This window comes from Balaenoptera acutorostrata, chromosome 2, assembly GCF_949987535.1.
Source record: "Balaenoptera acutorostrata chromosome 2, mBalAcu1.1, whole genome shotgun sequence".
NCBI classification, from domain to species: Eukaryota; Metazoa; Chordata; class Mammalia; order Artiodactyla; family Balaenopteridae; genus Balaenoptera; species Balaenoptera acutorostrata.
Window position 1 is genome coordinate 3,581,201 of NC_080065.1, and position 26,550 is coordinate 3,607,750.

The window sequence follows — 26,550 nt, forward strand, 5'->3', positions numbered from 1 at the left end:
GGGTTGTTTGAAAGAGAATGATCTTTTTACACTAAATTGTATTTACTGGCTAATTGTTAGACTAAGCAAAAATCTAAGTGACTCTCAGCATCTGAGAAACTGCCTAGTGGTGCATTTCTTCTAAGCTCCCCTTTCCCGGTCCAGGGAACCTCTCTGCCCTGCTGGATGCAGGATGGAGAGAGAGTGACCCACAGGGGCACAGCCCCAGCGCTCCCCGTCCCCAGCTCCCAGCACAGCCCTCCAGGAGGGCGGGGGCTGCACTTCTGGCCCCTTTTCCACGGAGGAGAGATGAATCTAGGCTTCCCTGTGCTTCCACATGGGGCAGTGATGCTGGGAAAGAAGCAATGGTCCCTCCCAAGTGAAGCCATATTGAAGGCAACACCAACCCCAAACCCAGGTGTCTTGGGACTGGACAAAATCATTTCAAAGTTTATCTGGAAAAATAAATGTGTAAGAATTGTCAAAATTTTTGAAAAATGAAAACATCTTTTTTTTTTTTTAGAAGACTATCCTTTATTTATTTATTTATTTTTGCTGTGTTGGGTCTTCGGTTCGTGCGAGGGCTTTCTCCAGTTGCGGCAAGCGGGGACCACTCTTCATTGCGGTGTGGGGACCGCTCTTCATCGCAGTGCGCGGGCCTCTCTCCATCGCGGCCCCTCCCATTGCGGGGCACAGGCTCCAGACGCGCAGGCTCAGCAATTGTGGCTCACGGGCCCAGCTGCTCCGTGGCATGTGGGATCTTCCCAGACCAGGGCTCGAACCCGTGTCCCCTGCATTAGCAGGCAGATTCTCAACCACTGCGCCACCAGGGAAGCCCCAATGAAAACATCTTGATAGGAATTTGTCTAACAGGGAGTAACGGGATGCTGCAGTAGAAAGAGATAAATGAGGCGGAGGCAGGCGTCCAGGATGAGTGCAGATGGGTCCAGACACTAAAGAGAGAGCTTCTCACTTCCACGGGGAAGGTGGACTACTTAATAAATGAGGTGGCAACCAGTTACATCGTTGGGATAAAATGACTTTGTTACCTGTCTCACTGTATCCAAACATCAAGATGGCCTGAGAATCAAAACGTAAAGAAAGCAAATAAAAACTACGAAAATATTAGAAAGACTATTGGAGGATATTTGTAGAAACTGAGAGTAAGGAAGGCTTTTAAAAGCAAGACAAAAGAAAATTCTGACAAATTCGGCTTCAGAAAAATCTGTGACCTCTACACTGCAAAAGACACAATAAAGAAATTTTTTTAAATGACAGACTGGATGAAATATATTTGAAACACATGGAACAAAGAATTAATCAATATCTTCAGTAGGCAAAGAGCTCTTAAAATTGCTAAGAAATATACAAATACCCCAGTATAAAAATGGGGAAAATATGTGAAAACCTAATGCAATGCACACAAGAGAAACTATATAATGGTCAAAACAGATGAAATGATGTACATTCCCACCGGTATTAAGAGGAATGCACATAGAAACAATTACTTGTTTTATTTGGATGGAACTAAATATACTGTTAGTATCTTGTATTGAAATCGTGAAGATCTATGATGATTTAAAGTGCACAGCCAAGCCCTTTGCCCTATGGATGTCCTACAGAAATAAAACCAACTGTACCTAACAATAATGGCACAAAGACGCTTCCGGTAAACTGTCCGTAAAAGCCAAAGCTGGCCATAACCTCAGGGTCTGCCGGGGGATCGCTGATGAACTCACGGTCTATCCACGGAAGAGGATGACTTTCCTGACGAGAAGGAATCACGTCTACGTGCAGTGTCACAAAAGCCATCCACGATACACCATTGGGGGTATAAAATAGGGAGCTGCAGACTGATGGGTATGGTGTGATTCGATCTTTTTCCTGTAAGCTTTTGTGTATGGATAGAAAGCAAAGGTGGCGGCTGCTCAGGTATCAGCCTTGAGGTGGTGCTGGGGGTTTTCCATGGTCTCTATATTGATGCAAGAGCATGTGTTAACAGATATAATAATGAAGAAGCAGTGAGGTATTAATCTCAACCAATTCTCAACTTTAAATGGATAACAAGCCCAGCTTCCTGGCATGGAGCAGGGCGTGGTGGGCCGTCACCTGGTGGGCCTGGCGATAGCACAGATAACCAAGCCAAAGGGGATTTTTCTCAACACTTGAAATCTAAGGAATTTGCCCTGCTGGGTTTCAGATTTTCTCGGGACTGGTGACCCTTTTTTCCTTCTGATTTCTTCCTTCTGGAATGGGTATGTCTAGCCTATGCCTGTCCCGTCAATGTATTTTGGAAGCAAGTAACTTGTCTGGTTTCACAGGTTCACAGATGGAGTGGAATTTTGTCCAGGATGAATCAATCATACCCTGAGTCTCAGCCATCACTGATGCGGATGATTTAGGTGGTGAGATTTGGGACTTAGAGCTGATGCTTGAACTGGGGGAAGTTGTGATGCGGTGACAGAAGAGCATGGATTTTGGAGGGCCAGAAGGCACACTGTTGTGGGTTAAATTGTGTCCCTTTAAAAAAGATGAACAGTTGACCCTTGAACAACATGGCTTTGAACAGTGCGGGTTCACTTATACGTGCATTTTTTCCAATATACAGTTGGCCCTCCAGATTTATGGGTCTCACATCCGAGAATTCACCCAAACTTGGACTGAAATTTCTATCTGTGGTTTGTTGAATCCTCGGATCCAGAGCCCACAGATGTGGATGGCTACCTATGGCACTTGAGCATCCATGGATTTTGGTAAACGCAGGGGCCCCTGGAACAAATCCCCCACGGATACTGAGGGACGACTGCATTGGCGCCGTAATTCCCAGGACGTCAGAATGTGACCTTATTTGGAGACAGGGTGTTTCAGAAGCCATCAACTTAAAGTGAGGTCATGGGGGCTTCCCTGGTGGCACAGTGGTTAAGAATCCGCCTGCCAATGCAAGGGACACGGGTTCGAGCCCTGGTTTAGGAAGATCCCACCTGCCGCGGAGCAACTAAGTCCATGTGCCGCAACTACGGAGCCTGTGCTCTGTCCTGTGAGCCACAACTACTGAAGCCCAAGTGCCACCACTACTGAAGCCTGCGCACCTAGAGCCCGTGCTCCACAACAAGAGAAGCCAGTGCAGTGAGAAGCCTGCACACAGCAATGAAGAGTAGCCCCTGCTCGCTGCAACTAGAGAAAGCCAGTGCGTAATGAAGACCCAACACAGCCAAAAATAAATAAATAAAATAAAATTAAAAATCTTGGATTAGGGTGGGTACTAATCCAATACCCGTGGTGGCCTTGTAAAAAGGGGAAATTTGTGCACAGAGACAGGCATAGAGGGAAGACAATGTGAAGAGATAAGGCAGAAGATCACCATCTACAAGCCAAGGAGCCAGGCCTGGAACAGATCCCACCACCCTCAGATCCCAATCCACCCTGCCAACACTTGATTTCAGACTTCCAGCCTCCAGAACAGTGAGACATGTTTCTAATTTTTAAGCCGCTTGTTTTGTGGTATTTTGCTGTGGCAGCCCTAGTAAATGAAAACACCCACCATAACATTGTAAGTAAATTCCCTGTTTCTCCACCTTCTGTGAGACGATGACTTTTCATGGCTGCATACAATTTCATCACAGAGACAGAGTGTACTCTTAAAATGTGTTCTTACCCTGGATGATGACCTTTATAATGGGCCATGTTCTGTTTTTGTGATTTTGAAGGTGAAAAGGTCATGTGCGTGTGTGCAGTGCTCCTGGGGCAGAGTGTCACTTACCTTAGCATCTAACTGACTCAACACCGACTCAACATGAGTCAGCCTGACTTTCGGGAGCTTAATTGAAACCTAATGTTAGTAGAGGCTGTCAAAAGGACATTCAGGCTCAACGGAGCCCATGTCCTCCAACTGGCACGGAAAATAAAGAGACTTGTCTTATTTTTGTGTATTAGTTCAGATGTTAGTTGTAAAGAGGGCGAGGAGAATTATTGTAGTTTTTCAAGTAAGATAAGTAAAAATGAGATACATGAATGGCTATAATTGTTAGTAATCTTAAGTGAAACAATTTTAGTTTTCATTGTGGTACACATTATTTAAAAATATTCCATCACAGATGAATTATTTTTCAAAGTCAGTTAAGTTAAGAAGAGAATATAGCTATTTTTCAGATAGATACAACAACTCTAATAAGCATCTAACCTACCTCTGTACAGATGAACTCAGGCTGGCGACTGGTTGCTGTGAGAATAAATAAAAATCAATAAAATTGTAAAGGAAGAAATTGTCGATGTTGAGGTTATTTGTTCAGAAAATTCAAGTCTGTTATAGTTGATTTCAAGCAATGGTGTCTCAGGGGCTTCTGAGGCCTGGGAAAGGATCTCACTGGTGGGATAGTATCTTTCCTCCCAACCCATGTTACATGTACAGAGGTGGCTTCATTTCTCCTAGTCAGGAATGGGATTGCTGGGTCAAATGATAAGAATATATTTAAGCTTTAAAGAAACTGCCAAACTACTTTCCAAAGTGGTGTCACTTTAAATTTTCATTTTCCTTTCCATGTATTAAGACATCCAACTCCTCTACAGGTTCACCAACACTTGGTATTGTTAGCCTTTTTAATTTTAGCCATTCTGATTCATGTGTAGTGGGGTCTTATTTTAGTTTTAATTTTCATTCCCTTAATGCCTAATGGTGTTGACCATCTTTTCATGTGCATATTTACCACCCATGTATCTTTTTTGGGGCGGTTTGTTCAAGTCTTTTGCCCATTTAAAAAACTGGGTCATTTTTCTTATAATTGAGTTTTGAAAATTCTTTATATATTCTGGATACAAGTATATGGTTTGGAAGTATTTATTCCAGTCTGTGGCTTATATCTTTATTTTTGTAGTGGTGACCTCTGAAGGGCAAATATTTTAAATTTTGATGAAGTCCAATTTTTCATATTTTTCTTTAATAGTGCTTTGGTGTCATATTAAAGAAAACTTTGCCTAACTCAAGATCACAAAGATTTTATTCTGTTTTCTTCCTAAAGTGTTGTAGTTTAGCCCTGAAATTTAGGTCCAAGATTGATTTTGAGTTATTTTTTTGTATGCTGTGAAGTAGGACATTAAGTTAATTTTTTTTTTTTCCTTGTGGGTATCCAATTGTTCCAGTATCATTTACTGAAAATACATTTCTCCCCATTGAATTGCCTTGGCACATTTGTTTAAAATCCATTTACCATAATGGTAAAGGTTTTATTTCTGGAGTTTCTGTTCTGCTTCATTGATCTCTATGTCTATCCTTATGCTGGCAACCATACAGTAGCTTTGTAGTGAAATTTGAAGTCAGGTTGTCTAAATCCTCCGATTTGGTTCTCCTTTTTCTAAATGATTTTGGCCACTCTAAGTCCTCCGAATTTCCACATACAGCTTGCTATTTCCTTAAAGAAAAAATCTTGCTGGGAATTCAATGGGGATCATGTAAGTTTGTAGACCAATTTGGGGGAAATTTTCTATCATGACAATATTGAGTGTTCCAATCCATAAATATTGTAAATCTTTCCATTTATTTGGAGTGTGTCTAATTTCTCTCAGCAATAGTTTGTAGCTTCACATATACAGATTTTTGTGCTTGTTTCATTATTTTATTATTTTTTGATTCTACTGTGAATGGAATAGTTTTCTTAATACCATTTTCAGAATTTTCACTGCTAGTATACAGAAATGTAATTCAGTTTTTAACATTGATTTTATATCCTACCACCTTGCTAAGCTATCTTATTATTTCTACAGATTTGTTAGGATCATGTTTCCTGCAAATAAACACCATTTCATTTTCAAATCTATATGCCTTTAACTTATATTTCTGGCTTTACTGCACTGGTTGGAACTTTAGTAAAATGTCAAATAGAAGTTTGGAATGGACATTCTTGCCTTGGTCCCAATCTTAAGGGGAAAGCATTCAGTATGAATTAAGTATGAATTAGTTGTAAGTTTCACCAGTGTTCTTTACCAGATTTAGGGTATTTTCCCCCCTAGGTTGTGAAATTGTTTTATCATAACTAGATGTGTTACTGGCAAATACTTTTTCTGATTGACTGATGTGCTTGTATGTTTATTGTATTTTATTTTATTAATATGTTTACTACATTAATACGTTTTCAGATGTTAAACCAACCTTGCATTCCCGGAATAAACCTCACTTAGTCACAGTGGATAGTTCTGTATATATGTGACTGCATTTGGTTTGCTAATATTTTGTTAATGATATTTGCCTCTGTATTCATGAGTGATATTGGCTTATGATACTCTTTTTTGATGACATTATCTGGCTTTAGTATTATGTACTAGCCTCACAGAAATGAGTTGGGAAGTATTTCTTCCTCCTCTATTTTCTGAAAGTTTGTGCATAATTGATTTGGGGTTTTTTCCCCTTAAAATAACAGTTAGAATTCACCAATGAGGCCATTAGGGTCTAGGATTTTCTTTGTGGAGAATTTAAAATGACTAGTTCAGTGTCTTTACTCGTTATATGACCATTTGAATGTTCCATTTCTTCTTGAATCGGTTTTGGTAATTTGTACCAACTAAGTAGAATGGTAAATCCCTTTCTCAAGTAATAAAGCATATTTCAACCTTAGAACGCTTACAATTAAGTATAGAAAAGTTTAAGAGACCCAAACCCATAATGTTATATTTTTGCATTAGAAAGTCACCTGTGCATTGGTAATTTGGTGTTTCATGTTCTTAAATGCCAAAGGTAATGTGTCCTCCAGTGCAGGAGAGAGAAAGGTTTCAAATCTCAGAGTCTCAGAAGACCTGCCTGCTCTTAGGAGTTGAGCTTGGCCCCATTCTCTCCTGTTGGCCACCAAATGGATATAATAATGTGTCCAGGAGACTCTTAGTGAGATTTAACATATGATCAATGACAAGTCAGAGTGGTGACCACATGGTCAAGACTGGCAGCAGGTGTCAAATGGGACTGTCTCAGGCAAACTGGAACATAGGGTCACCCTGGCTTTAATGACAGCAAAGAAAAACCCATGGATGCCTGCTCCTGGCTTGCAGTAAAGGTCACCTTTGGTGGTTGAGTCTGGGGGGGGTGGGCAGGATGATAGTTTCCATGAAATGTGCTTCCGAACTTCTAGTAGAAGTTGCTAGCGCAAGTGCAAGCAAGGAAAAAGACTGCTGACAACTTCACTGCTGCTAAAGGTGGGTGCTGACCCTCTTGCTATTTCTAAATTATTACAAGGGTCCCCCTTCTCTGATGCCCTTCAGGGTTTGTGGTGAGATGAAGCTCCTCCACAGAGAAAATAAAGTCACCAGCAACCTTCAGAAATTGGCACAGTAGCAATGCCTGCTCACAAGGAGCCCACCAGAAACCCCCGGAGCATCTGACCTCTGGGAGGGCCTACAATGAGTCAGCCCTGCAGGCTTGATCCTGTGAAGTTATGGAAATGATATAGCACACTCACACATCACATATCATACTCACACATCACACACACACATCACACACAGAACACACATGCATCACACACACACACTCACACACACACACACAATACAAGCCCCACAGTTAAGAACAGTTCTGTCCCTCACTTTCTCTTCTATTCCCCACCTACCTTTGTTCCCATGTGAGGGGCATCCCTGGGAACCACATAAATGCTCCCATTCATCAAACAAGCAATTCCAAGTACTGCTCTGCCCTCATTCTTGGAGGGCCTCAGACCCACCTTTGGCTCTGACCCCCGTGGTGAGTCTCACGCTGGTGGCCGTGGGCTTACCTTCGATGGCGAGGTGTCCTCTGGTTTTACGCTGGTGGAGCACAGCCTCAGGTGCATGGAAGTTGGCAGGAACTCCTTCAGCTTCTTTCTGCTAGGATGGGGCGGGGGGAGGGGAGACTGAGGTCAGCGAGGAGGGAGCTGGCTGGGGGCAGGGGCGCATGCGGGGCTGGTAAGGCTGCAAAGCCTCACACCAGCGCCAATGCTGCCGTTTCCCCCTTAGAGCAGCAGCCCTGAGAGGCCGTTTGAACGCTCGATGTGAAACAGCCCGCAGGGGCTGTGCATGTAAAGGACCATGACTGCTTGCCAGTGGGACGCCAGGAAGACGGGCTTCGCCCCACTGAGCGCCCCCGGACAACTGCACTTGCCAGTTTGCGAGCAGCAGCGGCGCAGGGGCTCCTTGCAAGCGCACAGTGACATGTCCCGGGGCCCCAACCTTGCCACTTTGCGGCACTTCCGCGCAGAGGCTCCAGGAAACGAATACGGGGGGCTTGTCTTTGATGCCCAGGTAGGTCAGTGTCATCACACGGACCTCCACAAACCGAGGAACGTGGAAGAGGGAAGTCGGGGAGGTTTGAAGCACGAGGAGGACTCGGCCCTCCGCTACCGACTTAGAGATGGAGCGTGAGGACGGGACGGGCTCTGCCAACACTCCAGACCCACCGTCTGCCGAGGACGCCGCCCCAGGAGCCCTGACGGCTCTGTGTGAAGTGCCCGGCAGAGCCCGACGCGCCCGCAGGCACGTGCCCGCGGGAACCGAGAGTTCACGCGTCGTCTTTGTCACTAAGTCTGTGGGGATTTGCTGTGTAGCAATGGGAACTGGCACAGGCCACGCCTCTAAAATCAGACAGGAAGTGTCTGCCTGTGTGTGGTCCTCCCCCGACTTGTATTTTCATCCTAGCTGGTCAACTTCTATCGACATAATCCATTCTGTTTACTGTTCCACGGCAGGCAAACAGTCCAGAACAGAAGAAACACTCCCAGTAAACTGGTCTGATAACCGCTACTAGAGACCCACTTTACAAAGTCCCACAGTGTTTTCCACCAAAACACGCCTGTGAGACACTTCAGTGTCCTGTGGTTTAAACATATTCCCAGGTTTCTAGGACCTACTCCAGCAAACTTTCCCCCAAATCGGGCTGTGTCTACTCATCAACTGTTAGGTTGACTCCCAGGTCGCCCCAGGAACATTTCTGCAGCAAGAAAAGGCCATTGGTGTTTTATTGCCCATTGGGTCTGGAGGGCTTGTAAACTTGTATTTTGTTGTATCACACTTCTCACACAATCAACCTTTTCAATAAAGGGATGCAAAAGTAAAGACTAGATTGAAAATAAAGAATAGTATTCCAAAAATGAGGAATACGGTACATTCCAAAGATGGAATGATTTATATTCACAAAAATCATTATTTTTTGTTAACAATGTTCACAATATATGGAGTTTTTAAAAAAGACTTCTAAAGAGTTCTACAATATGATTATAATTTTAGAAAAAAACCCATCATGGGCTTCCCTGCTGGCGCAGTGGTTGAGAATCTGCCTGCCAATGCAGGGGACACGGGTTCGAGCCCTGGTTTGGGAAGATCCCACATGCCGCGGAGCAACTGGGCCCGTGAGCCACGATTACTGAGCCTGCGCGTCTGGAGCCTGTGCTCCGCAACAAGAGAGGCCGCGATAGTGAGAGGCCCGCGCACCGCGATGAAGAGTGGCCCCCGCTTGCCGCAGCTAGAGAAAGCCCTCGCACAGAAATGAAGACCCAACACAGCCATAGATAAATAAAAAAAAAAAACCATCATGTATATAATGCACACAAAAAATATTTAAAAGGAAGACCTAAAAGATACTAATCAAAATGCCAGCAGTGGCACTTGGTGGAGGGGGGCAAGAAGGGATGTTTGTATTTACACTGGGAAGTTTTGCAGTTTCCAAATGTTCTATAATGAATATGCATTGATTAGGCAATCTGAAAAAAACTAGGTTTTTGTCTTGTTTAGGCTTGGTTTTAGAGTTAAGCTTACCATGCTGATTCCAGTTAGGTTTCTACCATTCTTGCCAGAAAGCGATAAAGGAAAAAATATTCTTAGATTTTATTTAAAGGACCATAGACACTTGAAAGTGAAATTCAAAATGACTTAGATTTTCACAATACTAGTGCCAATCAGGTTTCTAATAAATTTAGAAGAAAAAAAATAGTGGGCTATTTGAAAAGGAATGCTCTTTCACACTAAATGCCCTGATTATTAAACTAAGCAAAAATCTGTAGCAATTCTCAGCTTTTGGGGAATTGACTAATGGTGCACCTCTCCTCTTCTGAGTCTCTCTGCCAGCTGAGCTGTGGCAAGGGAGACGGGAAGCCCTCCAGGACCCCTGGACACTGAACACTGGAGCTTCCCCTGCAGGTTTCCGGGAAGAAGGGGCCCACTAGGGTGTGCCCGGCACTTCCAGCCCCTCGATTCCCCACCTCCCCCCCCGAGACTGGCTTCCTGGTTTGTTCCCCACACAGACGCTGAGCTGTGAAGGTGGGGAGGCAGCCTTTGTCCCTCCCATGTAAAGTGCACACCTAACGTAACTCCAGCTCAAACTCCAGGTTTCTTGGAACTGCACAAAATGATCTTCAAGTTTATATGGAAAAATAAATACAGGAAAGAATTGTCAAAAGTAATGAAAAACAAAAATCTTAAGAGGGGCATTCACCTACTAGATATTAAAAGGTAGCTAAATGAAGTCCTATCGTTAAAACAGCACAGTGTCCTTAGTACACTCAGCAGAGGGACAGACTGGTGTCCAGAAGCAGACAAGCCCAGCGTCTACGGAAGCTCGGGGTATCAGGAAAAGGGCCTTTCGATTTGATGAGGAAAAGTGGACCATTTAATTAATGAGGTGGCAACCAACAGTTATGCTGTAATCAAATAACCTTGGCTCCTATTTCAGTAAATACAAAAATAAATAGAAGATGGTTTAAAAACAAAACGTAAAGAAAGCAAGTAAAAATCACAAAAATATTAGCAAAGACTATGAAGGCTGTTCTTTGGGCTAAGAAAGACTTTTTAAAGCAAGCCAGTTAAGAGGAGAATATAGCTGCTCTAGGCAGACGACCACTTACCCCTGCACGGATGATCTCAGGTGGTTATCCAGCTGCTGTGGGAGACAAAGGAAAGTCATAAAATGAAAGCAAGTTGTTGACACTTTCAGTTGATTTGGAGCAGTGGTACCTCAGAGTCTCCTGGGTCCTGGGAAGGGACCTCACAGAAGGGAGGGGCCACCCTTCCCCGCACCCTCACACGTGTGTGCGCGTTCCCACTTCTCTTTGGCAAGAGACACGGAGTGGGGTGACTGGGTCACTGAGACGTATATATTTCACTTTTTAAGAAAATGCCAAACCTCTTTGCAAAGTGATGTAGTTTCACATCCCCACCAGCAACGTGTGAGCCTGCCATCTACAGCCTCGCCGACACTTGGGGCTGGTCTCTTTGATTACGGCCACTCTAATGGGCATGTGTGATGTCTCATTGTGGTTTTAATTTGTGTTTCCTTAACAATGAATTCTGTTGACCATCTTTTCATATGCTTATCTGCCACCCATAGATCCCCTTTGGTGCAGTGTGTTCAAATCTTTTGCCCATTTAAAAAGTTGGGTTGATTTTCTTATAATTGAGTTTTGAGAGTTCTATACATTTTCTGGGTACAAGTATATGATTTGCAAATAATTATTTGTGCCTGTGGCTTACGTTTTCATTTTCTTAATGGTGACCTTTGAAGAGTAAATGTTAACTTTGACGAGGAGCAGCTGCAGAAATGGGTGGGCCTGAAAGGAGTCAGCCCTGCGGGCTTGATCTTGTGGAGAGTGAGCTCGGACATGAAACCACACACACACACACGCTACATGCCAAACATACTCACGTACGCATACAACCACACACACATGCCAACACAGAAGCGAAGGACGGTGGCTAAGTGTTCCTAGCTGCAAGGTGACCTTGGGTCTTGCCCCAGCCCTGCATGAACCTGGATGGTGAAGCAGAGAGATGTCCAGTACCTGTGACAACTCTTCTCTTTCTGAGGTCACATCTCTCTCCACTGCCGGGGGCTTCGAGCTCTGCTGCTGGTAGTTTTGCTTTATGTAATCATATGTGCTCAGCTTCTTGGCCCCTAGAAAGGAGGAAGGAGGCAAAGGGCAGAGTCGCCCTCCATCAGCTGCACAGCGGCCCGCCCTCCGTGGTCCGGGGCGTCCGGGGTTGGTTCCCAGGCCACTCCAAGCCCGGCGGGCCTCGGGCCGCGGCCAGCAGCTCCACGCACCTGCTGGGCCCACCAGCCCCGTCCCGGGCAGGGGAGACATGGCCCTGCGTCCCTCACAGGCCCGTAAAGCCAAGGTGGACGGGGGAGGGCTGAGCCCAGCTCCGTTTTAATTAAGGTGAGACACCAGCTCTCACACGTGGCGGAAGGACCCCAGGTTGTTAGAAGAAACTCTCAAACATGTTTGTCAATAGAAAAGCACTATTAACGAAAGCACGTCCTGTGCCCGTTTCAGTCGTGTGCCTTCGCGGAGGGGCCGAACCTTCCCTGAAAACTAACAAACAAACATGAGAACAGAGGGTTGACCATCATTTCTGAAAAGCGAAAAGGGCCCCCCACAGAAGCCTGTTTGCCGCTTGGGGAGCAGACGGAGGGCCGCCCGCCCTCACAGCTCAAGGCCCACTCTGCTGCTCCCCGCGGGGGGCCCAAGGCTCAGAACCCGTCCCCGTCCCCTTCCCTGGGGGTTCCTACAAGGGCTTTTGCTTCGTTTGCCTTATCTTTCTTGATTAACTGCACACATTCCCTCAGAACCTGTGTCACAGTTTGAGGATGTAACCTTGACCCTGTTTATATCTCATGAAAATATTCATTCTTCGGTGCGGGTTTGCACAAACCCCACCAAATTCAGACTGTGAACCGCCCCTGCGTGCGTCCGGCGCTCACGCCCTTCTGAGTGCACCTCGCGTGAGGTGTGCTAATCGGACCGCAGTGATAAAGCAGAGGAGGGGACACAGACGCAGAACCTCACACGCCTCGCGGCCCGGGAGCTGTGTCCGGAGCCCGGCCGCACTGAGGAGGGTCCGCCTGTGTCCACCCGCCAGCTCGGGCCGCTGGAGGGTCCTCTTCTTCCTCGGCATCTTGCACGGCGCTTTCTCTCCCACTTGCCGTGCCCGGCTCTTCCTTGAGCCTCCGACCCGAGGGTTTCACTCCGATCGCATGCTGAGCGCTCGCCACTGCGCTGAGCCTGGACTGAATTCTGACTCGCCACTGCGCTGAGTCTGACCCCGCAGAAACTGAGGGGTCGCAAGGATGTTCAGTAGATACGTTCTAGGGTACTTTTACTGTTAACTAACAATAGCTAAATCCCAACGTTTTCCTGGAAATCCATTCTTGGAGGTTCAAAGACCCCAAAATAAACCCACGCGGTCCTGAATGCAGCACGTCTCCCCCTGTACAGGCCTCCCGTGTGTCCTCACCCTCGGTGACGGTGGCACCACTACCCCCTGGACGCTCCTGTCCTTACACGTCCAGCCGGCCATCGAGTCCTGGGGGCTTGGCTTCTCCAGGCCCCTCCTCACTCCTGCGGACTCACCGCGCCCCCATCAGCTGCAGGAGCGCAGAGAGCAGCGCTTGGGCACGCTCCGCCTGTACAGGCGCAGACGGCCCCTGACACAGACCCCGGCCCCGAGCCCAGGGCCCTGCTGGCCCCGCCGTGCACGCAGGAGCTGGCGGAGCCGTCCGGGGCTTCCAGGGCGGGTTCTGCGCTCGTCTCTGGCTCAGCGGGGGATGGTGGGCGCTGGAGCACCCGGCACGGCCACCACAGGCCCCTCGCCTTCCCTTCGGGGCCGCAGAGGTTGGTGACGGTTGTGACTTCCAAACAAAGTCTTCACAGGGTGAGGGACGGGCCTCCTCCCCTCATTTTAAAGGCAGATGGAGACTGCCCCGGGCAGCTGCCGTGTGGACACGAGAAAACCACCGGTTCTCCCTCAAGCGAGTTTGGTTAGTGGAGACCCCATCGCTGAGTTCAATGCTCTTCATTGGTAGGATTTCTGGTTGTTGCTTTTCTAAATCTCCCTGTTCTTTTCCACAGCGTCCTGTTCGTGCCTCATAGATTCTATTCCTTTCTATCTCTGAACACCTTAACTGACCACTTTCTGAACCTCCTTTATGTTTTCTGCAGGTCTTGGAATAGAACTCAGCCTTTCTGCCCCTCGTGGGGTGCTTCTTCTCTTCCCGTGACTTGTCCTTTGTGCTTTGAGCTTGTTTCTGGCGGAGGCTGCCTGCCCGGGGACCCACGTGAACATAGGGACAAAGGCTGGCCAACACGGGGCAGCTCAGGGGGCACGTACTCAAGTAGAGGTGGAAAAAGAGCAGGTGACCAAACGGCAGGAGGCTGATGAGTTCAAGCAGCAGCATCAGCACCCCGATGCCCAGGAAGACCGGGGTGCTCGTCCTCACAGGGAAGAGCGGAAGGAACAGCAGCCACGTGTTCTCATCGGAGATACCTGTGGAGAGGCGGAGACACATGCACCCAGCTCCTGCTGACAAGGCAGCACCCCTCATCAGGCGAGTACCTGGGGACAGAGCTTGGCAGTGGGGGAGGGAACACCAGCCTGAGGGAGCGACTCCCTGCCCAGATGAGCTCCTCCCTGCCCAGGTGAGCTCTTCCCTGCCCAGGTGAGCTCCTCCCTGCCCAGGTGAGCTCCTCCCTGCCCAGGTGAGCACCTCCCTGCCCAGGTGAGCTCCTCCCTGCCCAGGTGAGCACCTCCCTGCCCAGGTGAGCACCTCCTTGCCCAGGTGAGCTCCTCCCTGCCCAGGTGAGCACCTCCCTGCCCAGGTGAGCTCCTCCCTGCCCAGGTGAGCTCCTCCCTGCCCAGGTGAGCCCTTCCTCCTCGCCCAGGTGAGCCCTTCCTCCTTGCCCAGGTGAGCTCCTCCCTGTCCAGGTGAGCACCTCCCTGCCCAGGTGAGCTCCTCCCTGTCCAGGTGAGCCCTTCCTCCTCGCCCAGGTGTGCTCCTCCCTGTCCAGGTGAGCTCCTCCCTGCCCAGGTGAGCCCTTCCTCCTTGCCCAGGTGAGCTCCTCCCTGCCCAGGTGAGCTCCTCCCTGCCCAGGTGTGCTCCTCCCTGCCCAGGTGAGCTCCTCCCTGCCCAGGTGAGCCCTTCCTCCTCACCCAGGTGAGCACCTCCCTGCCCAGGTGAGCTCCTCCCTGCCCAGGTGAGCCCTTCCTCCTCACCCAGGTGTGCTCCTCCCTGCCCAGGTGAGCTCCTCCCTGCCCAGGTGAGCCCTTCCTCCTCACCCAGGTGAGCACCTCCCTGCCCAGGTGAGCTCCTCCCTGCCCAGGTGAGCCCTTCCTCCTCGCCCAGGTGTGCTCTGCCTGACCTAAGTACCCTTGCACCCCTTCTGACTGCGGTGGGTATCGTGATCCACTTCACGGATCTGGAGGGTAAGGCTGGGAGACGGTAACTAGGTGCCCAGGTCACAGAGCCTGACCCCGGCGTCCACTGCGCTGCCCCGCTGGGCCCTCCCCACTCTAACTAGAGCTGGAAGGTCAGAGCCACCACCTGGGGCATTTCCAGGATACAGTCCTCTGTGACCCAAGGGGACCTGACACCACAGCCACGCGGCCTCCAACAATTAAGTGAAGAAAAACAGAGAAGGGTCGTGTGCTGGCCAGTGAAGACCGAATTCCAGCTCAGGCGTCTTCACCCCACAACTCAGTCTGGACAGGTGCTCGACCCCGGGCTGCCCTACGTGGCCCCCCAGAGGGAAGGTGGCGGGAGGGGAGGCCCAGGCCCGGGCGCGGGGAGCGCATACTCCTGTAGTGTGGATCGGTGCGCAGGCTGGCGGGGTTGATGAAGTACTGGATGAGGGTGTACAGCAGGATGACGATCATGTACAGCAGTGCGGCTGAAGCGGAGGCCACCGTGGTGAAGAAGTACCTGCGGGGGCAGAGCCTGCTCAGGGCGGCTGCACAGCCCGGGGCCGGGGAGCCAGCCGGCACGCGTGCCGAGGCCCCGGGCAGCGTGGGGGACCCGGGGTCGTCCCTGCCGAGGGCGTGCCCCGGCTGCCGCCCCGCAGCCCTTCCGCCTCTGGCTCCCGACCTTCGGGCTTCTCTCTCCTGCTCTCGGGGTGGCCGCGCACACGCGCGGCCCTGGGGCCTCCCTGCACTTTCTGTTGCTCCACAGCCTGCAACCTGAGGTCTCACTTGGTCCCCGAGAGCTTGTCCTTTGTGCCCCGAGGAGGGCCCGAACCCTAGCGCTACCCGCCCCAGCTCACAGGAGGGAGACGGAGGCTCAGACACGGGGTGCGACTGGTCCAAGCCGGCCCCTCCCGGGCCCCCTTCTCCTGCTGGTTCAGACCCGGCTCCCTCCCAGCCACCACCAAGGCCATGGCCGGCCGGGGTGCTGATGCCGGCGCCCGCCGAGGAGCGGGGCGACACTGCCTTTGAAAGGCACACCCGTCAGGGCTGCGCGCTTCGGTTTCAGACCCAAATCACTGCTGCACTCCGCGCACAAAAGACACGGAGAATGGTCTCCCCGTCAGAACAAATAAACCCTGGGTGGCAATTCCTGGACTACGGTTCCACTAAAACGCCTTCCTTTAGTCTTTCTGCTGTTATACCTTTAACATTTTCAGTGTTAAACAGTGTCTGTAGTTCACCTGAAGTCGCCTTACACCTGCCCTGAGGTCCTCCCCTAACGGCCCGGATAACCCCGCACAGGCCGACCCCGTTGCGTGCCAGGGCCCCCCCACCCCGTCCTGCCGACCCTGCCCAGTGGACACGGGGAGGCACCCGCCAGGAGACCCCTCTCAGCCAGCTCTGTGCTTGGAGCCGCCGTCAGGACCTCCCGAGGGGCCCCGCGGAGCCCGGCCCCCTCGGTGCTCTTCGAGGCAGGGCCACACCCCTCACCCGTCCCCACGGCAGGTGGACCTTGAGGTGCTCGGCCAGTTAGGAGGCCCCTTAAGGAGACACGTCCCGGAGGGGGGAGCGAGCCGCGTGAGGGGTGAGTGCCGTCCCAGGCCCGACGCCCCGGGTGGGGAGAACCCTCACCAGTAATTCCTGCTCCCCACGCAGTTGTTAAACCACTTGCAGTGATGGTCAAAGCCGGCGACACACTTGTTGCAGGCGCTGCAGTGCTTGGCTTTCATGGTCCTGGAAGGAAGGTTGGGAGGGGCAGCCCGTCAGAGCCCCGTCTACCTGCAGGGCCAACCCCACGCGGTGGGCGCCTGCCCGGGCGGGCGCGGCGGCCACAAGGCGCCAGGGCCTGAGGCCCGGAGGCTGAGTCAGATCCCTCCTGGCCGCCTACTGACACCCCTGGGGCCCTGAGCAGCCCCGGGCTGTGATCCGGTCGGGGGCAGAGGCTTGTGGGAGACCTGAGGCTACAGCGCTCCTGCCCCGGACCGGCGGGGGGCTGTGTGTCGGGGCCCCTGCTTCTCTGCAAAAGGGGCGGCGCCCGTCGGCTGCTGGGGACCAGGTGCGCCTGAGCCCAGCCCACCCCCGCGGGACGGCTCGGGGGGGCCCCTCACGCGGCCGGGCACTCACACGGGGACCTCGCACAGGTGACAGTACTGCCTCTGGATGACATGCGCGTGTTTAGACCGGTTGAATGTCGGTACAGTCCGTGTGTAGTTCTTCTTTAAGCGGACATTGGCTTCGGCCGGATCGATGGAAACAACAATCAAGTGGACTACGAGGTGGAAGAGGCAAATCCCGCTGGTCACCTGGGGGCGTCAAGGAACAGCTCGGCCCGGGCAGCACGCGTGAGGGGCCCGCTCCGGGCGGCCAGGGGTCCAGGCCCCAGGCAGCCACGGGAACCTGTGCCTGGCCGGCAATGGGAACAGCCCCTCTGGCACCTGCGTGCCCAGCAGAACCCACCCGACTCCTTTGTCCTTGAGGGACACAGCAGGGCCCGCTGGAGGCCGTGGCCCTGCAACCCCAGCTGAGCTTCACCGGGACAGCGGGAGAGGCCTGTGTGCGTCCGCGGGCACCAAGCCTGGCGCCGAAGCCGGGTTGTGGAGGTCCTTGGGGCAGGGAGGCCGCGCTGAGCACATGTGTCAACAGGAGAAGGAGGGAGGGAGGGAGGGAGGATTCAAATACCCCCAGTGAGCCTTTGTGGTGAGTGGGCCGGAACTGCCTGTCTCTCTCTGTCTTTGTCTCTGTCTCTGTCTATCTGTCTCTGTCTCTCTGTCTCTCGCTGTCTTCCTCCCAGCCCAGGACCCCTCAGGCCCACTCCAGCTCCCACTCCCTCCAGGGCTCCCGGGGTAAAATCAATTCCTCACATCCCACCCTCTCCACCTCCTCTTCAGGGACTGACACACTGTCCCCATGGAAACCAAACAGAAGGGGAGGAAGTGCCGGCCTGGCCTCCCCATCAGCCCTGCCCTGCTTCCCAGGACAGTTCTGAGCCGGGAGGGTTCGGGTTCACAGGTCCAGCTCCTGCGAGGGCGGCCTGGGCGTGGTGGGGAAATGCCTCTCTCCGCCCGCCCACAGGGTCTCGTGGCAAAGCCGCATGTGCACAGGGTCTACAGTGACTGTACAGAGGCCCACTGGCAGTGCAGACTCTGAGCAGGGAGGCCCCTCTTCTGGGGTCCTTCTCAGGCTGCACCGCCGTCGGGGTCCAGGGCCTGCTGGCCCTGCCTGTACTGCTCAGCCTCAGTGGAGCCGCCCTGGGGCTCTGGGGCTCGCGCTCACAGGCACGGTGCTGCCTGGACCAAGCACCCCTGGTGCACGGCGAGCCTCGGTGAGGGGCTGGTCTGGCCAAGGCTGCTTGGCCTCCCTTGTCCTCCAGCCTCCAGTGCAGACCCAGGGCCCTGGGTGCAGCCAGGGGGCACAGAGACCACGGTGAGGGCGAGAGAGAGCCGAGGACCAGCCAGGCCAGGGGACCTACACAGGGAACGGGACTGACCGGATCCCTCAGTGCCACACAGGGACGCCCTTCCTGTGGCCTGGACCTCCCTGCCCCTGCTGTCCAGCAGGCTGAGCCACGCTCCCGTGCAGGGTGTGGGGCAGTGGGCAGGTGGTCAGCGGCCAGCCAGCACTGTCCCATCTGGAGATGCCAACAAGGTCCGGGCACGCTGGTGCCCCTACGCCCGCTTCCCGAGGCCTGAGGCACAGCTGACGCAGCACTGTTTGTGTGGTTGCTGTGGCAACAGGAGCATGTCCTGAGCGCAGGACACAGGCGGGGGCACAGCCCGGGACAGGAGATGTGGCAGGAAGTGGCACTGCGGCCCAGGTGCGGCCCTGCTCTGCGGAGCTAGAGTAGGACTGTCCCCATCCGACGCCGGGGGCCCAACCCAAGCCTGACGGGCAGCCCTGCAGAGCCCCTAAACCTGCAGGTGCCCGGGGGATCCCGAGACCCAGATGCGCTGGGCCAAGCTGCCACGGCCCCTCAGACGTCACGCGTCTGCCCACCTGCCTGCCCGCGTCTGCGTTTGCCAGAGACGGCCCAGCCATTCCCGCTGTCGGTCACACACTCAGTGGCCGTCTCTGAGGCCCCAGAATAGAAGATGCCACAGGCGGGGTGTTGCGCCCTCAAGCTGCCCGCTTTCACTTTCGAAGTAATTTTATCTCAGGAGCGTCTTAGGTTCAAGTAAATAATAAAAAGAACCCGGCCTGCCGTCTCACTTCCCCTGCAAAGCAGGGCCCCGAGCTGCTCTGAGGACTCGGCGGTCCCCTAGCAACTATCTTTGTTCAGTAAACAAACAGCACCGGGCACCAACCCAGGATGCCCGCCCTGTCACACGGCTGCCTCGCCGGTCCTGCAGCGGGAGGGCGGGGCCCCCGCGGAGCTGCCCCACCGCTGCCTGGGTCCCAGAGGAGCCCCACCCCGCCCAGTGCCTTCCGCACGCCGAGGGCGGCCAGGCTCCTGCGCGGTGACCCCCACGCTGCACGTGCAGCCTTGCTGACGCGTCCCTGTCTCCGCCGGGCCCACGGAATGCCACATGGCTTCCTGAAATCCCGCGGCCCTGACCCGGGACCCTGCCCTCCCTGCTCCTGGGTCCCTGCAGGCGCCGAGTGACGCTGGCGCCCACTAGTGGCCAGGGCCTGGCACCCAAGTGCGGCTGCCGGGGCCTGAGGAACATCGCTGGGGCAGTGGCGGGTCTGGGTGGCAGGAAACTGGACCAGAAATCATGTCCTGAAGGCCGTCTGAGCTCTGAACAGCCAGGGACGCCAGCCTGCATCCACCGCTTGGGACAGGCAGGAGGGGGCCACACAGACTGGGTGCTGAGCCACCCACAGGCAGGGGCCCACCAGGGGGCCAGGACTCTGGGAAGAAATGGCCGTCCACGTGGGATTGGGTGCACTTGACCCCGGGGCTCCTTGCTGTGCACAAAGCAGGTAAGCACTCACAGTGGCTACTGGACAAAGCACACGGGGACGCTCAAAAAGGCTCCAACGGCCAAAACTCAGCTAAGTTTTGGGTCAAAAGAGAATTAAGATACAGCATCATAGCCCAGCACATAAGCAAAGACCCACAGGTGAGGCTGAACTGTGTCCCCAAAAGATGTTGAAGTCCTAACCCCAGGAACTGTGAATGATTTTACTTGAAAATGGGGTCTTTGCAGATGATCAAGGTAAGATGAGGTCCTTATGGTGGGTCCTGATCTCATAGGACTGGTGTCCTTACAAGAGGAGAAGATCAGGACTCAGACACGCACAGCGGGACAACCCTGTGAGGACGCAGAGGTGGTGGCATCTAAAGCCAAGGGACGCCTGAGGCCACCAGAGCTGGGACAGGTCCTGGGAACTTCAGAGGGAGCACGGCCCTGCCAAACCAGCTTGGACCTCTGGCCTCCATCTTTGTGCCTCCGTGTGTGTGACAGAGTGGGTGCCCATATGTGCGGCTGGTTTGTGACTTGGGCATTGTATGTATATTAGTGTGTGTGTATCTGTGTGTTTGTAGGTCTGTGTGTGCTTGCACCTAAGGGGAAACTTATAGCTTCAGGTACGACAAAAAGAAAAAAGGTCTAAAATCAATGGCCTAAGTTTCCACCTTAAAAGGTAGAAAGAACAGAACTTCCCTGGTGGTCCAGTGGGTAAGACTCTGCGTTTGATCCCTGGTCGGAGAGCTAGATCCCGCATGCCGCAACTAAGAGTTCACTCGTTGCAACTAAAAGATCCCATGTGCCACAATGACGATCCCACGTGCCACAGCAAAGACCTGGCACAGCCAAAATAAATAAATAAATAGATAAAAATAAATCTTAAAAGAAAAAAAGAAGGTAGAAGAAGAGGAAATTAAAGCCACAATACATTGAAAATAAATAGTAAAAATAAAAGCAGAAATTCAAAAGAAGAAAACAGGGAAAATCAGTTAAGTCCAAAAGCTGATTCTTTGAATAATCGATAAAAGCGATAAACCCTACGAAGACTGATCAGCAGTGGCATCACGACAGATGCTACAGATAACAGGAAATAGTGCGAATAATTGTATTCCAAGAAATGTGACCATTTAGACAAAATACTAAAATTTCTTGAAAAAGATGACTTGCCAAAACAGGCAGAAGATGAAACAGAAAAGCTGAAGAGCTCTTTTCCTATTAAGGAAATTGATCATTGCAAACCTTATCACAAAGAAATCTATCCCTATGACCTCGAGGGGAAAAAATGGGCCTCATCTGAGGGAGAGCCACTCCAGGCAGATGCCCTGGTTTTTCTGACTGATTGAGGCTCAGGGGGGCCTTTGGGGCTCAGGGGGGCCCCACCTCTGCAAAATGACAAGTGTCAATCTTGGTAACTTGCCATGGGATTTTTTAGGTGAGATAAGAAGAATGGTGGTGTGGAGACAGAAGTCTTTGTCAGATGCAAACTGGGGCATTCCAGTGAAATTGCATGATGTCTGGGATTTTTAAAGGTACTCAGTGTATGTGTGTGAGATGTGAGACAACACTGGCAAAATCTTAACTGTTGAAGCTGAGTACCTGGTAGCGGGGGTCCACCACACTGTTCTTTCCGCTTCTTCAAAGCTGAAAGACGCCATGATAAGGGGTTGGGAGGCCCCGGGAGACGGAGGGGCCAAGAGACAGAGGGCCCTTCTTGGTCCTGCCACCTCCCTCGCGCCCGAGCCCCACCAGTTACACACACCTGGCCAGGGGCATGGGGCAGCCTAGGAGAAGAGGCAGGCAGTGTAGCCGCAGGCGCAAACACCCCGCTCTTAGAAGCTGGCTCCAATGCCCACTCTGCAGCAGCCCAGCCGGTCCACTGGCTGTAATGGGTGGCGACGCTCCACGTGAGGGCCGGGGCTCCTGGTGGAGCCCCGCGCCACCCTGACGCCCACCCTGACGCACACCCCAGCATTCAGAGCAGACGTCTCTCGCCCAGAACACAGCCACGCCGGGTTATCACAGATGTCGGCGCCTCGGCTCCACATACGTGACACTCGCGGGGGCATGCGAGCTCTTCAAGTCCCTATTAAAACCCACCATTCCGGGCTTCCCTGGTGGCGCAGTGGTTGAGAATCTGCCTGCTAATGCAGGGGACACGGGTTCGAGCCCTGGTCTGGGAAGATCCCACATGCCACGGAGCAGCTGGGCCCGTGAGCCACAGCTACTGAGCTTGCGCGTCTGGAGCCTGTGCCCCGCAACGGGAGGGGCCGCGATAGTGAAAGGCCCGCGCACCGCGATGAAGAGCGGTCCCCGCACCGCAATGAAGAGTGGCCCCCGCTTGCCGCAACTGGAGAAAGCCCTCGCACGAACCGAAGACCCAACACAGCCAAAAATAAAATAAATAAATAAATAAATAAAGTAGCTATAAAAAAAAAAAAAAAACCCACCATTCCTCTTGGACAACACAGACCGACCGCTTAGCCATGGTTGGGAACGTGCATGGCCCGTCCGCGGCTCCTCCCCTCCTGGGGTCTCTGTCCACCCGGGACCCTGCCACCCCTGCTGCCAGCTGGGCACCCTCTCCCTGCCCCAGCACTGCTGGGCACTTGCAGCCCAGACCCCGAGCCAGCGGCTGCCTGGAGGACAGCTGTGGGGTCTCCAGCACTGACAGCGGTAGCAGGGTCGGAGGGCAGGTCTGACCACCTCCGCGGGCGGCCCGGAGCCAGGCCAGCTGGAGGCCCCTCCGGGAGCACCTCCCCCCCTCAGACGACAGCAATGCCCCCAGTAAAAGGATACACTGTAGGCAATGTATCTCCACTCGGGGGGCAGGAGAGGAATGAAGATGCCAAAGGTGGTGAAGGCCAGGACCAGGAACATGATCCAGGCCACGACCTGCAAGTAGTGGACAGGCTGCGACCAGCCATTCACCCTGGACCGCCTGGGTGGCACAGTCTTCGGGCTCTTCCTGGACATGGTTCCTGGGAGGATAAGCCTCGAGATCCTGGCACAGAGCGCCATCTGCAAGACAGGACGGGGCATGGCAGGCCATGGGCTCCTGCCCTCGTGGCGCGGGGGCTCTGGGGGCGGGACCCACGGCCCAGCATTGCCCGGGGCCCCGGTGACATCACAGCTGCGGAAAACAGCTCTTGGGGGGGTGTGGCCCCGTGGATGAGGAACGAAGGGCACCCCCCTGCCCCCCACCATGACCTCAGGGCGGGCAGCTACCAGCCCCTCACTTGCAGTAATGAGTCCGGGGGCTGGTTTATGATGCACACGCCTCAACAGAAGACTCATGGGATATGGGGGACCCAGTGAGGAAAAGGTCCTCATCCCTGGGGAAGCCGAGAGGGGGGCAGGAAAAGCCAACTTTAGCTGGTGTGATCATGTTACACTTTCATCCACCAGAAATCCTGCAAGTTTCCCCTGTGGCAGGAGAGGCCACATATCCAGAGTCCTGTGTTTTTCCTTCCACAGGGACAGGCCCTCCGGGGGTGGGAGGGAACCGTGGCCCTTCCGGCCAGTCAGGTGGGCAGGGCCACTGGGAAAGGGAGGGATGTGGCCAGGAAGGCTGTCGGGTGTTTGAGGGTGTTGGAGGGGTTAAGGATGTTAACAGCTGTTACAGGTGGAACTTTGAGGTTAGAAGGCCCTGTGCACAGCCTTCGCTGTCTCTTCAGAAAGAAATGCACAGAAAATATAATTGATATTAATGTGTTACTTTGGGAAGAGACAGAAATGTTGAAAAATATTCTAAGACTCTTTTTTTGTGAGCTGTGACTTCCCCTTGGGGATTGTCCTAAGAGCAGGTTTCAGCTGCTGGCCACAGCTTTTGGTCATCTGCTGAGGTCCTCTGGATGTGACGCCACGTGGGCATCGGGACGCAGCAGCCCTGAGTCTGCGTGGGTTTCGTGAGCATCTAATGTTACATTTGTACAACACGACCAAGGCAGCAGGGATTCAGAACCCAGCAAGGCAGGCTTGGTATTGAAACATGATTCCCAGATGAAAGCATTCAGATGGCAGGGCCAACTAACAGAAAAGGTGTTGCCAAAAATCAAACTCCAGTCACGTGGAAGGTCACATCAAGGGATTACTGCAGATCTTGAAACAGAGACGTGTGGAAGGGATAATTGTGAGAGCAAATTTAAGTGACACGGACACAATGTCTGTCTGTCAGGGTTTCCAGAAGAGGAAAAGGAAGAGGGCGTAAGAGAAGAAACAAAGAAAAAAAGTGAAGCAATGTCCGTACTCCAAGAAGATTTAAGACTTTAGCCCTAAATTATACTCCAAGAACCAGACAGTGGAAAAAAGAATACATCTACGGTGGTGAAAATGCGAACTTCGAGGACGCAGAGTCCTACAGGTGTCCCGGAAGAAGAAACAGTGAGATTACCTATGACACAATGTAACTGGCATTTATAAAGTTCAAGTGCTGAGTCTTCTGTGCTGAGACGGACCAGCCGGCCTCTCCCTGAAGGGGACACAGGGCACGCCCTCGGGAGGCGTGGAGACTCAAGCGCACCCACTCACCTTTTCCCAGAGATCTTCTGAAAAGATTTACTCCCTCAGATCTGAGAGTCACCCTGATACCCCGGGCACTTCAAGTTCAGAATGCAGGGCCGAGCGGGTGGGTCTTCAGTGAAAGCCGGAGCCCACAGCGCTGGCCGCGCGGACACCCGCCAGCCCTTCAGCAGGCCCGCCACGTGGTGGTGAGAGGTGGCGCCCGGGCCCCCCAACCCTGACCTAGGGCCCCCGCACGCACACCTGGCAACTGTGGCCGAAGTCCTTCCTCTCCAGGCCCCGCGCTGGGACGTCGGGATCAGCTGGGTTGTTCCGACCAAGGGGACCTGGGGGAGAAGAGAGCAGACGGGGTGGAGGGGCCGCGGCCCACGCTCGTCCTGCGCCTCTCCTCGTGAGCCACGCCCTGCGGCCTGAGCCCCGCCTCCCCGCGTGGACGAGGGGACACGCGGGGTGACGAGAGCCACGCAGGGCCGCGAGCGCTCGGCAGCCGTGGAACGTTCGCGCGGGGCCGGGCCCTCTGCCCCGAGACGGGACTGTCCCCGCCTTGCCATCCGGCTCCACCTCCCACAGCGGCCTTGGCTCGTGTACTGCCGGCTCCTCTCCACTCAGCACCCCGCCAGGCGCCAGGTCCCCCGCCGCCATGGCCACCGCTGCACGGCGGAACTGGAACCCCCCAGGCCCAGCGACCGGCGCGGTGACAGGCTCTCCTGCCCCACCCGTCCTGCGACACGGCTCCACACTGCTGCTGCACGCGGACACACAGCACACGCCACAGACACGCACACACGCACGCACACGACACACACACACACCACACATACACACACACACACCACACACACACCGCTCACCACAGCTGCACACACCGCTCACCACAGCTGCACACGCCCTCAGGTCTCTGGGCTCATTTCTCACTGCTCGGTGACACACACACAGCACACACACCGCTCACCACAGCTGCACACGCCCTCAGGTCTCTGGGCTCATTTCTCACTGCTCGGTGACACACACACAGCACACGCACCGCTCACCACAGCTGCACACGCCCTCAGGTCTCTGGGCTCATTTCTCACTGCTCGGTGACACACACACAGCACACACACCGCTCACCACAGCTGCACACGCCCTCAGGTCTCTGGGCTCATTTCTCACTGCTCGGTGACACACACACAGCACACGCACCGCTCACCACAGCTGCACACGCCCTCAGGTCTCTGGGCTCATTTCTCACTGCTCGGTGTCCTCCAGGCTATCTCCTGGGCCGGGACCCTGGCGTCATCTTCTGCCCCGCCCACCCCGGTAACAGCCGCTTGCTCCCTCCGTGCCCTGTCCTGCTGCCACCTCCTCTGGGACATTCTGACTTCACCACGGGGCAGATCGCTGGTGTTGGGCTCAGGAAATTAGCCCTGTTTGGGGCGTGATGGTGCCTGGGCCCACTTTTTGCCCCATTTTGGTTCCTGCATCTTGTTTTCCATCATCCCTGGGGCTCCAGTCTGTGCTTGGTGCTGGGATGACCCGTAAGGTCACTGTCACCTCCAGGCCCCCGACACGACCACGGTCAAGATTCATAGGCTGTGGTCACCATGGAAGCAGGGGGGTCCCAGGTCTCCTAACTTGTCCGCAGTGCAGACAGAGCCCCTCCCCACCTCGTCCCCAATGTGTTCCCACCCCACCCACACTGTCCCCACCCCGTCCCCACTCTGTCCCCGTCCTCCCCGGAACAGGGCATCGGGCTGGCTGCACGCTGCGTCCTGAGCCAACCACGACCTCTGCGAGCACGTTTTCTGGCCGTCCCCCAGCACAGATCCTGGCAGCTCCTGGACCCGTGTCTCCCCGCGTCCCACGTGGTCCTGGACTCGAGGGGCGGAGCAGACGGAGGGCGGAGCACCCACCTTCCCCCGCAGCCAGACGCGCAGCCGGAACGCACTCTCCTCAGGATCCCAGGTCCTCGATGAGCGGGAACGCAAGG

General features: G+C 53.5%; 1 protein-coding gene across 1 annotated transcript in view; it reads right to left on the bottom strand.

The window, feature by feature from the left end:
- Positions 1-24,893, bottom strand: part of LOC103012739 (probable palmitoyltransferase ZDHHC11B) — a 35,484-nt gene extending 10,591 nt beyond the window's left edge. Inside the window, exons 1-10 of the mRNA XM_057540982.1 lie at positions 24,825-24,893; positions 22,860-23,081; positions 17,281-17,459; positions 16,789-16,890; positions 15,552-15,676; positions 14,089-14,244; positions 11,763-11,875; positions 10,830-10,864; positions 7,731-7,821; positions 4,164-4,198 (exon numbers count right to left, since the gene is read on the bottom strand). Coding sequence (XP_057396965.1) covers positions 4,164-4,198; positions 7,731-7,821; positions 10,830-10,864; positions 11,763-11,875; positions 14,089-14,244; positions 15,552-15,676; positions 16,789-16,890; positions 17,281-17,459; positions 22,860-23,081 — 1,058 coding nt within the window. The 5' untranslated portion in view covers positions 24,825-24,893. The remainder of the gene's footprint in view (positions 1-4,163; positions 4,199-7,730; positions 7,822-10,829; positions 10,865-11,762; positions 11,876-14,088; positions 14,245-15,551; positions 15,677-16,788; positions 16,891-17,280; positions 17,460-22,859; positions 23,082-24,824) is intronic.
- Positions 24,894-26,550: the final 1,657 nt, after the last annotated feature.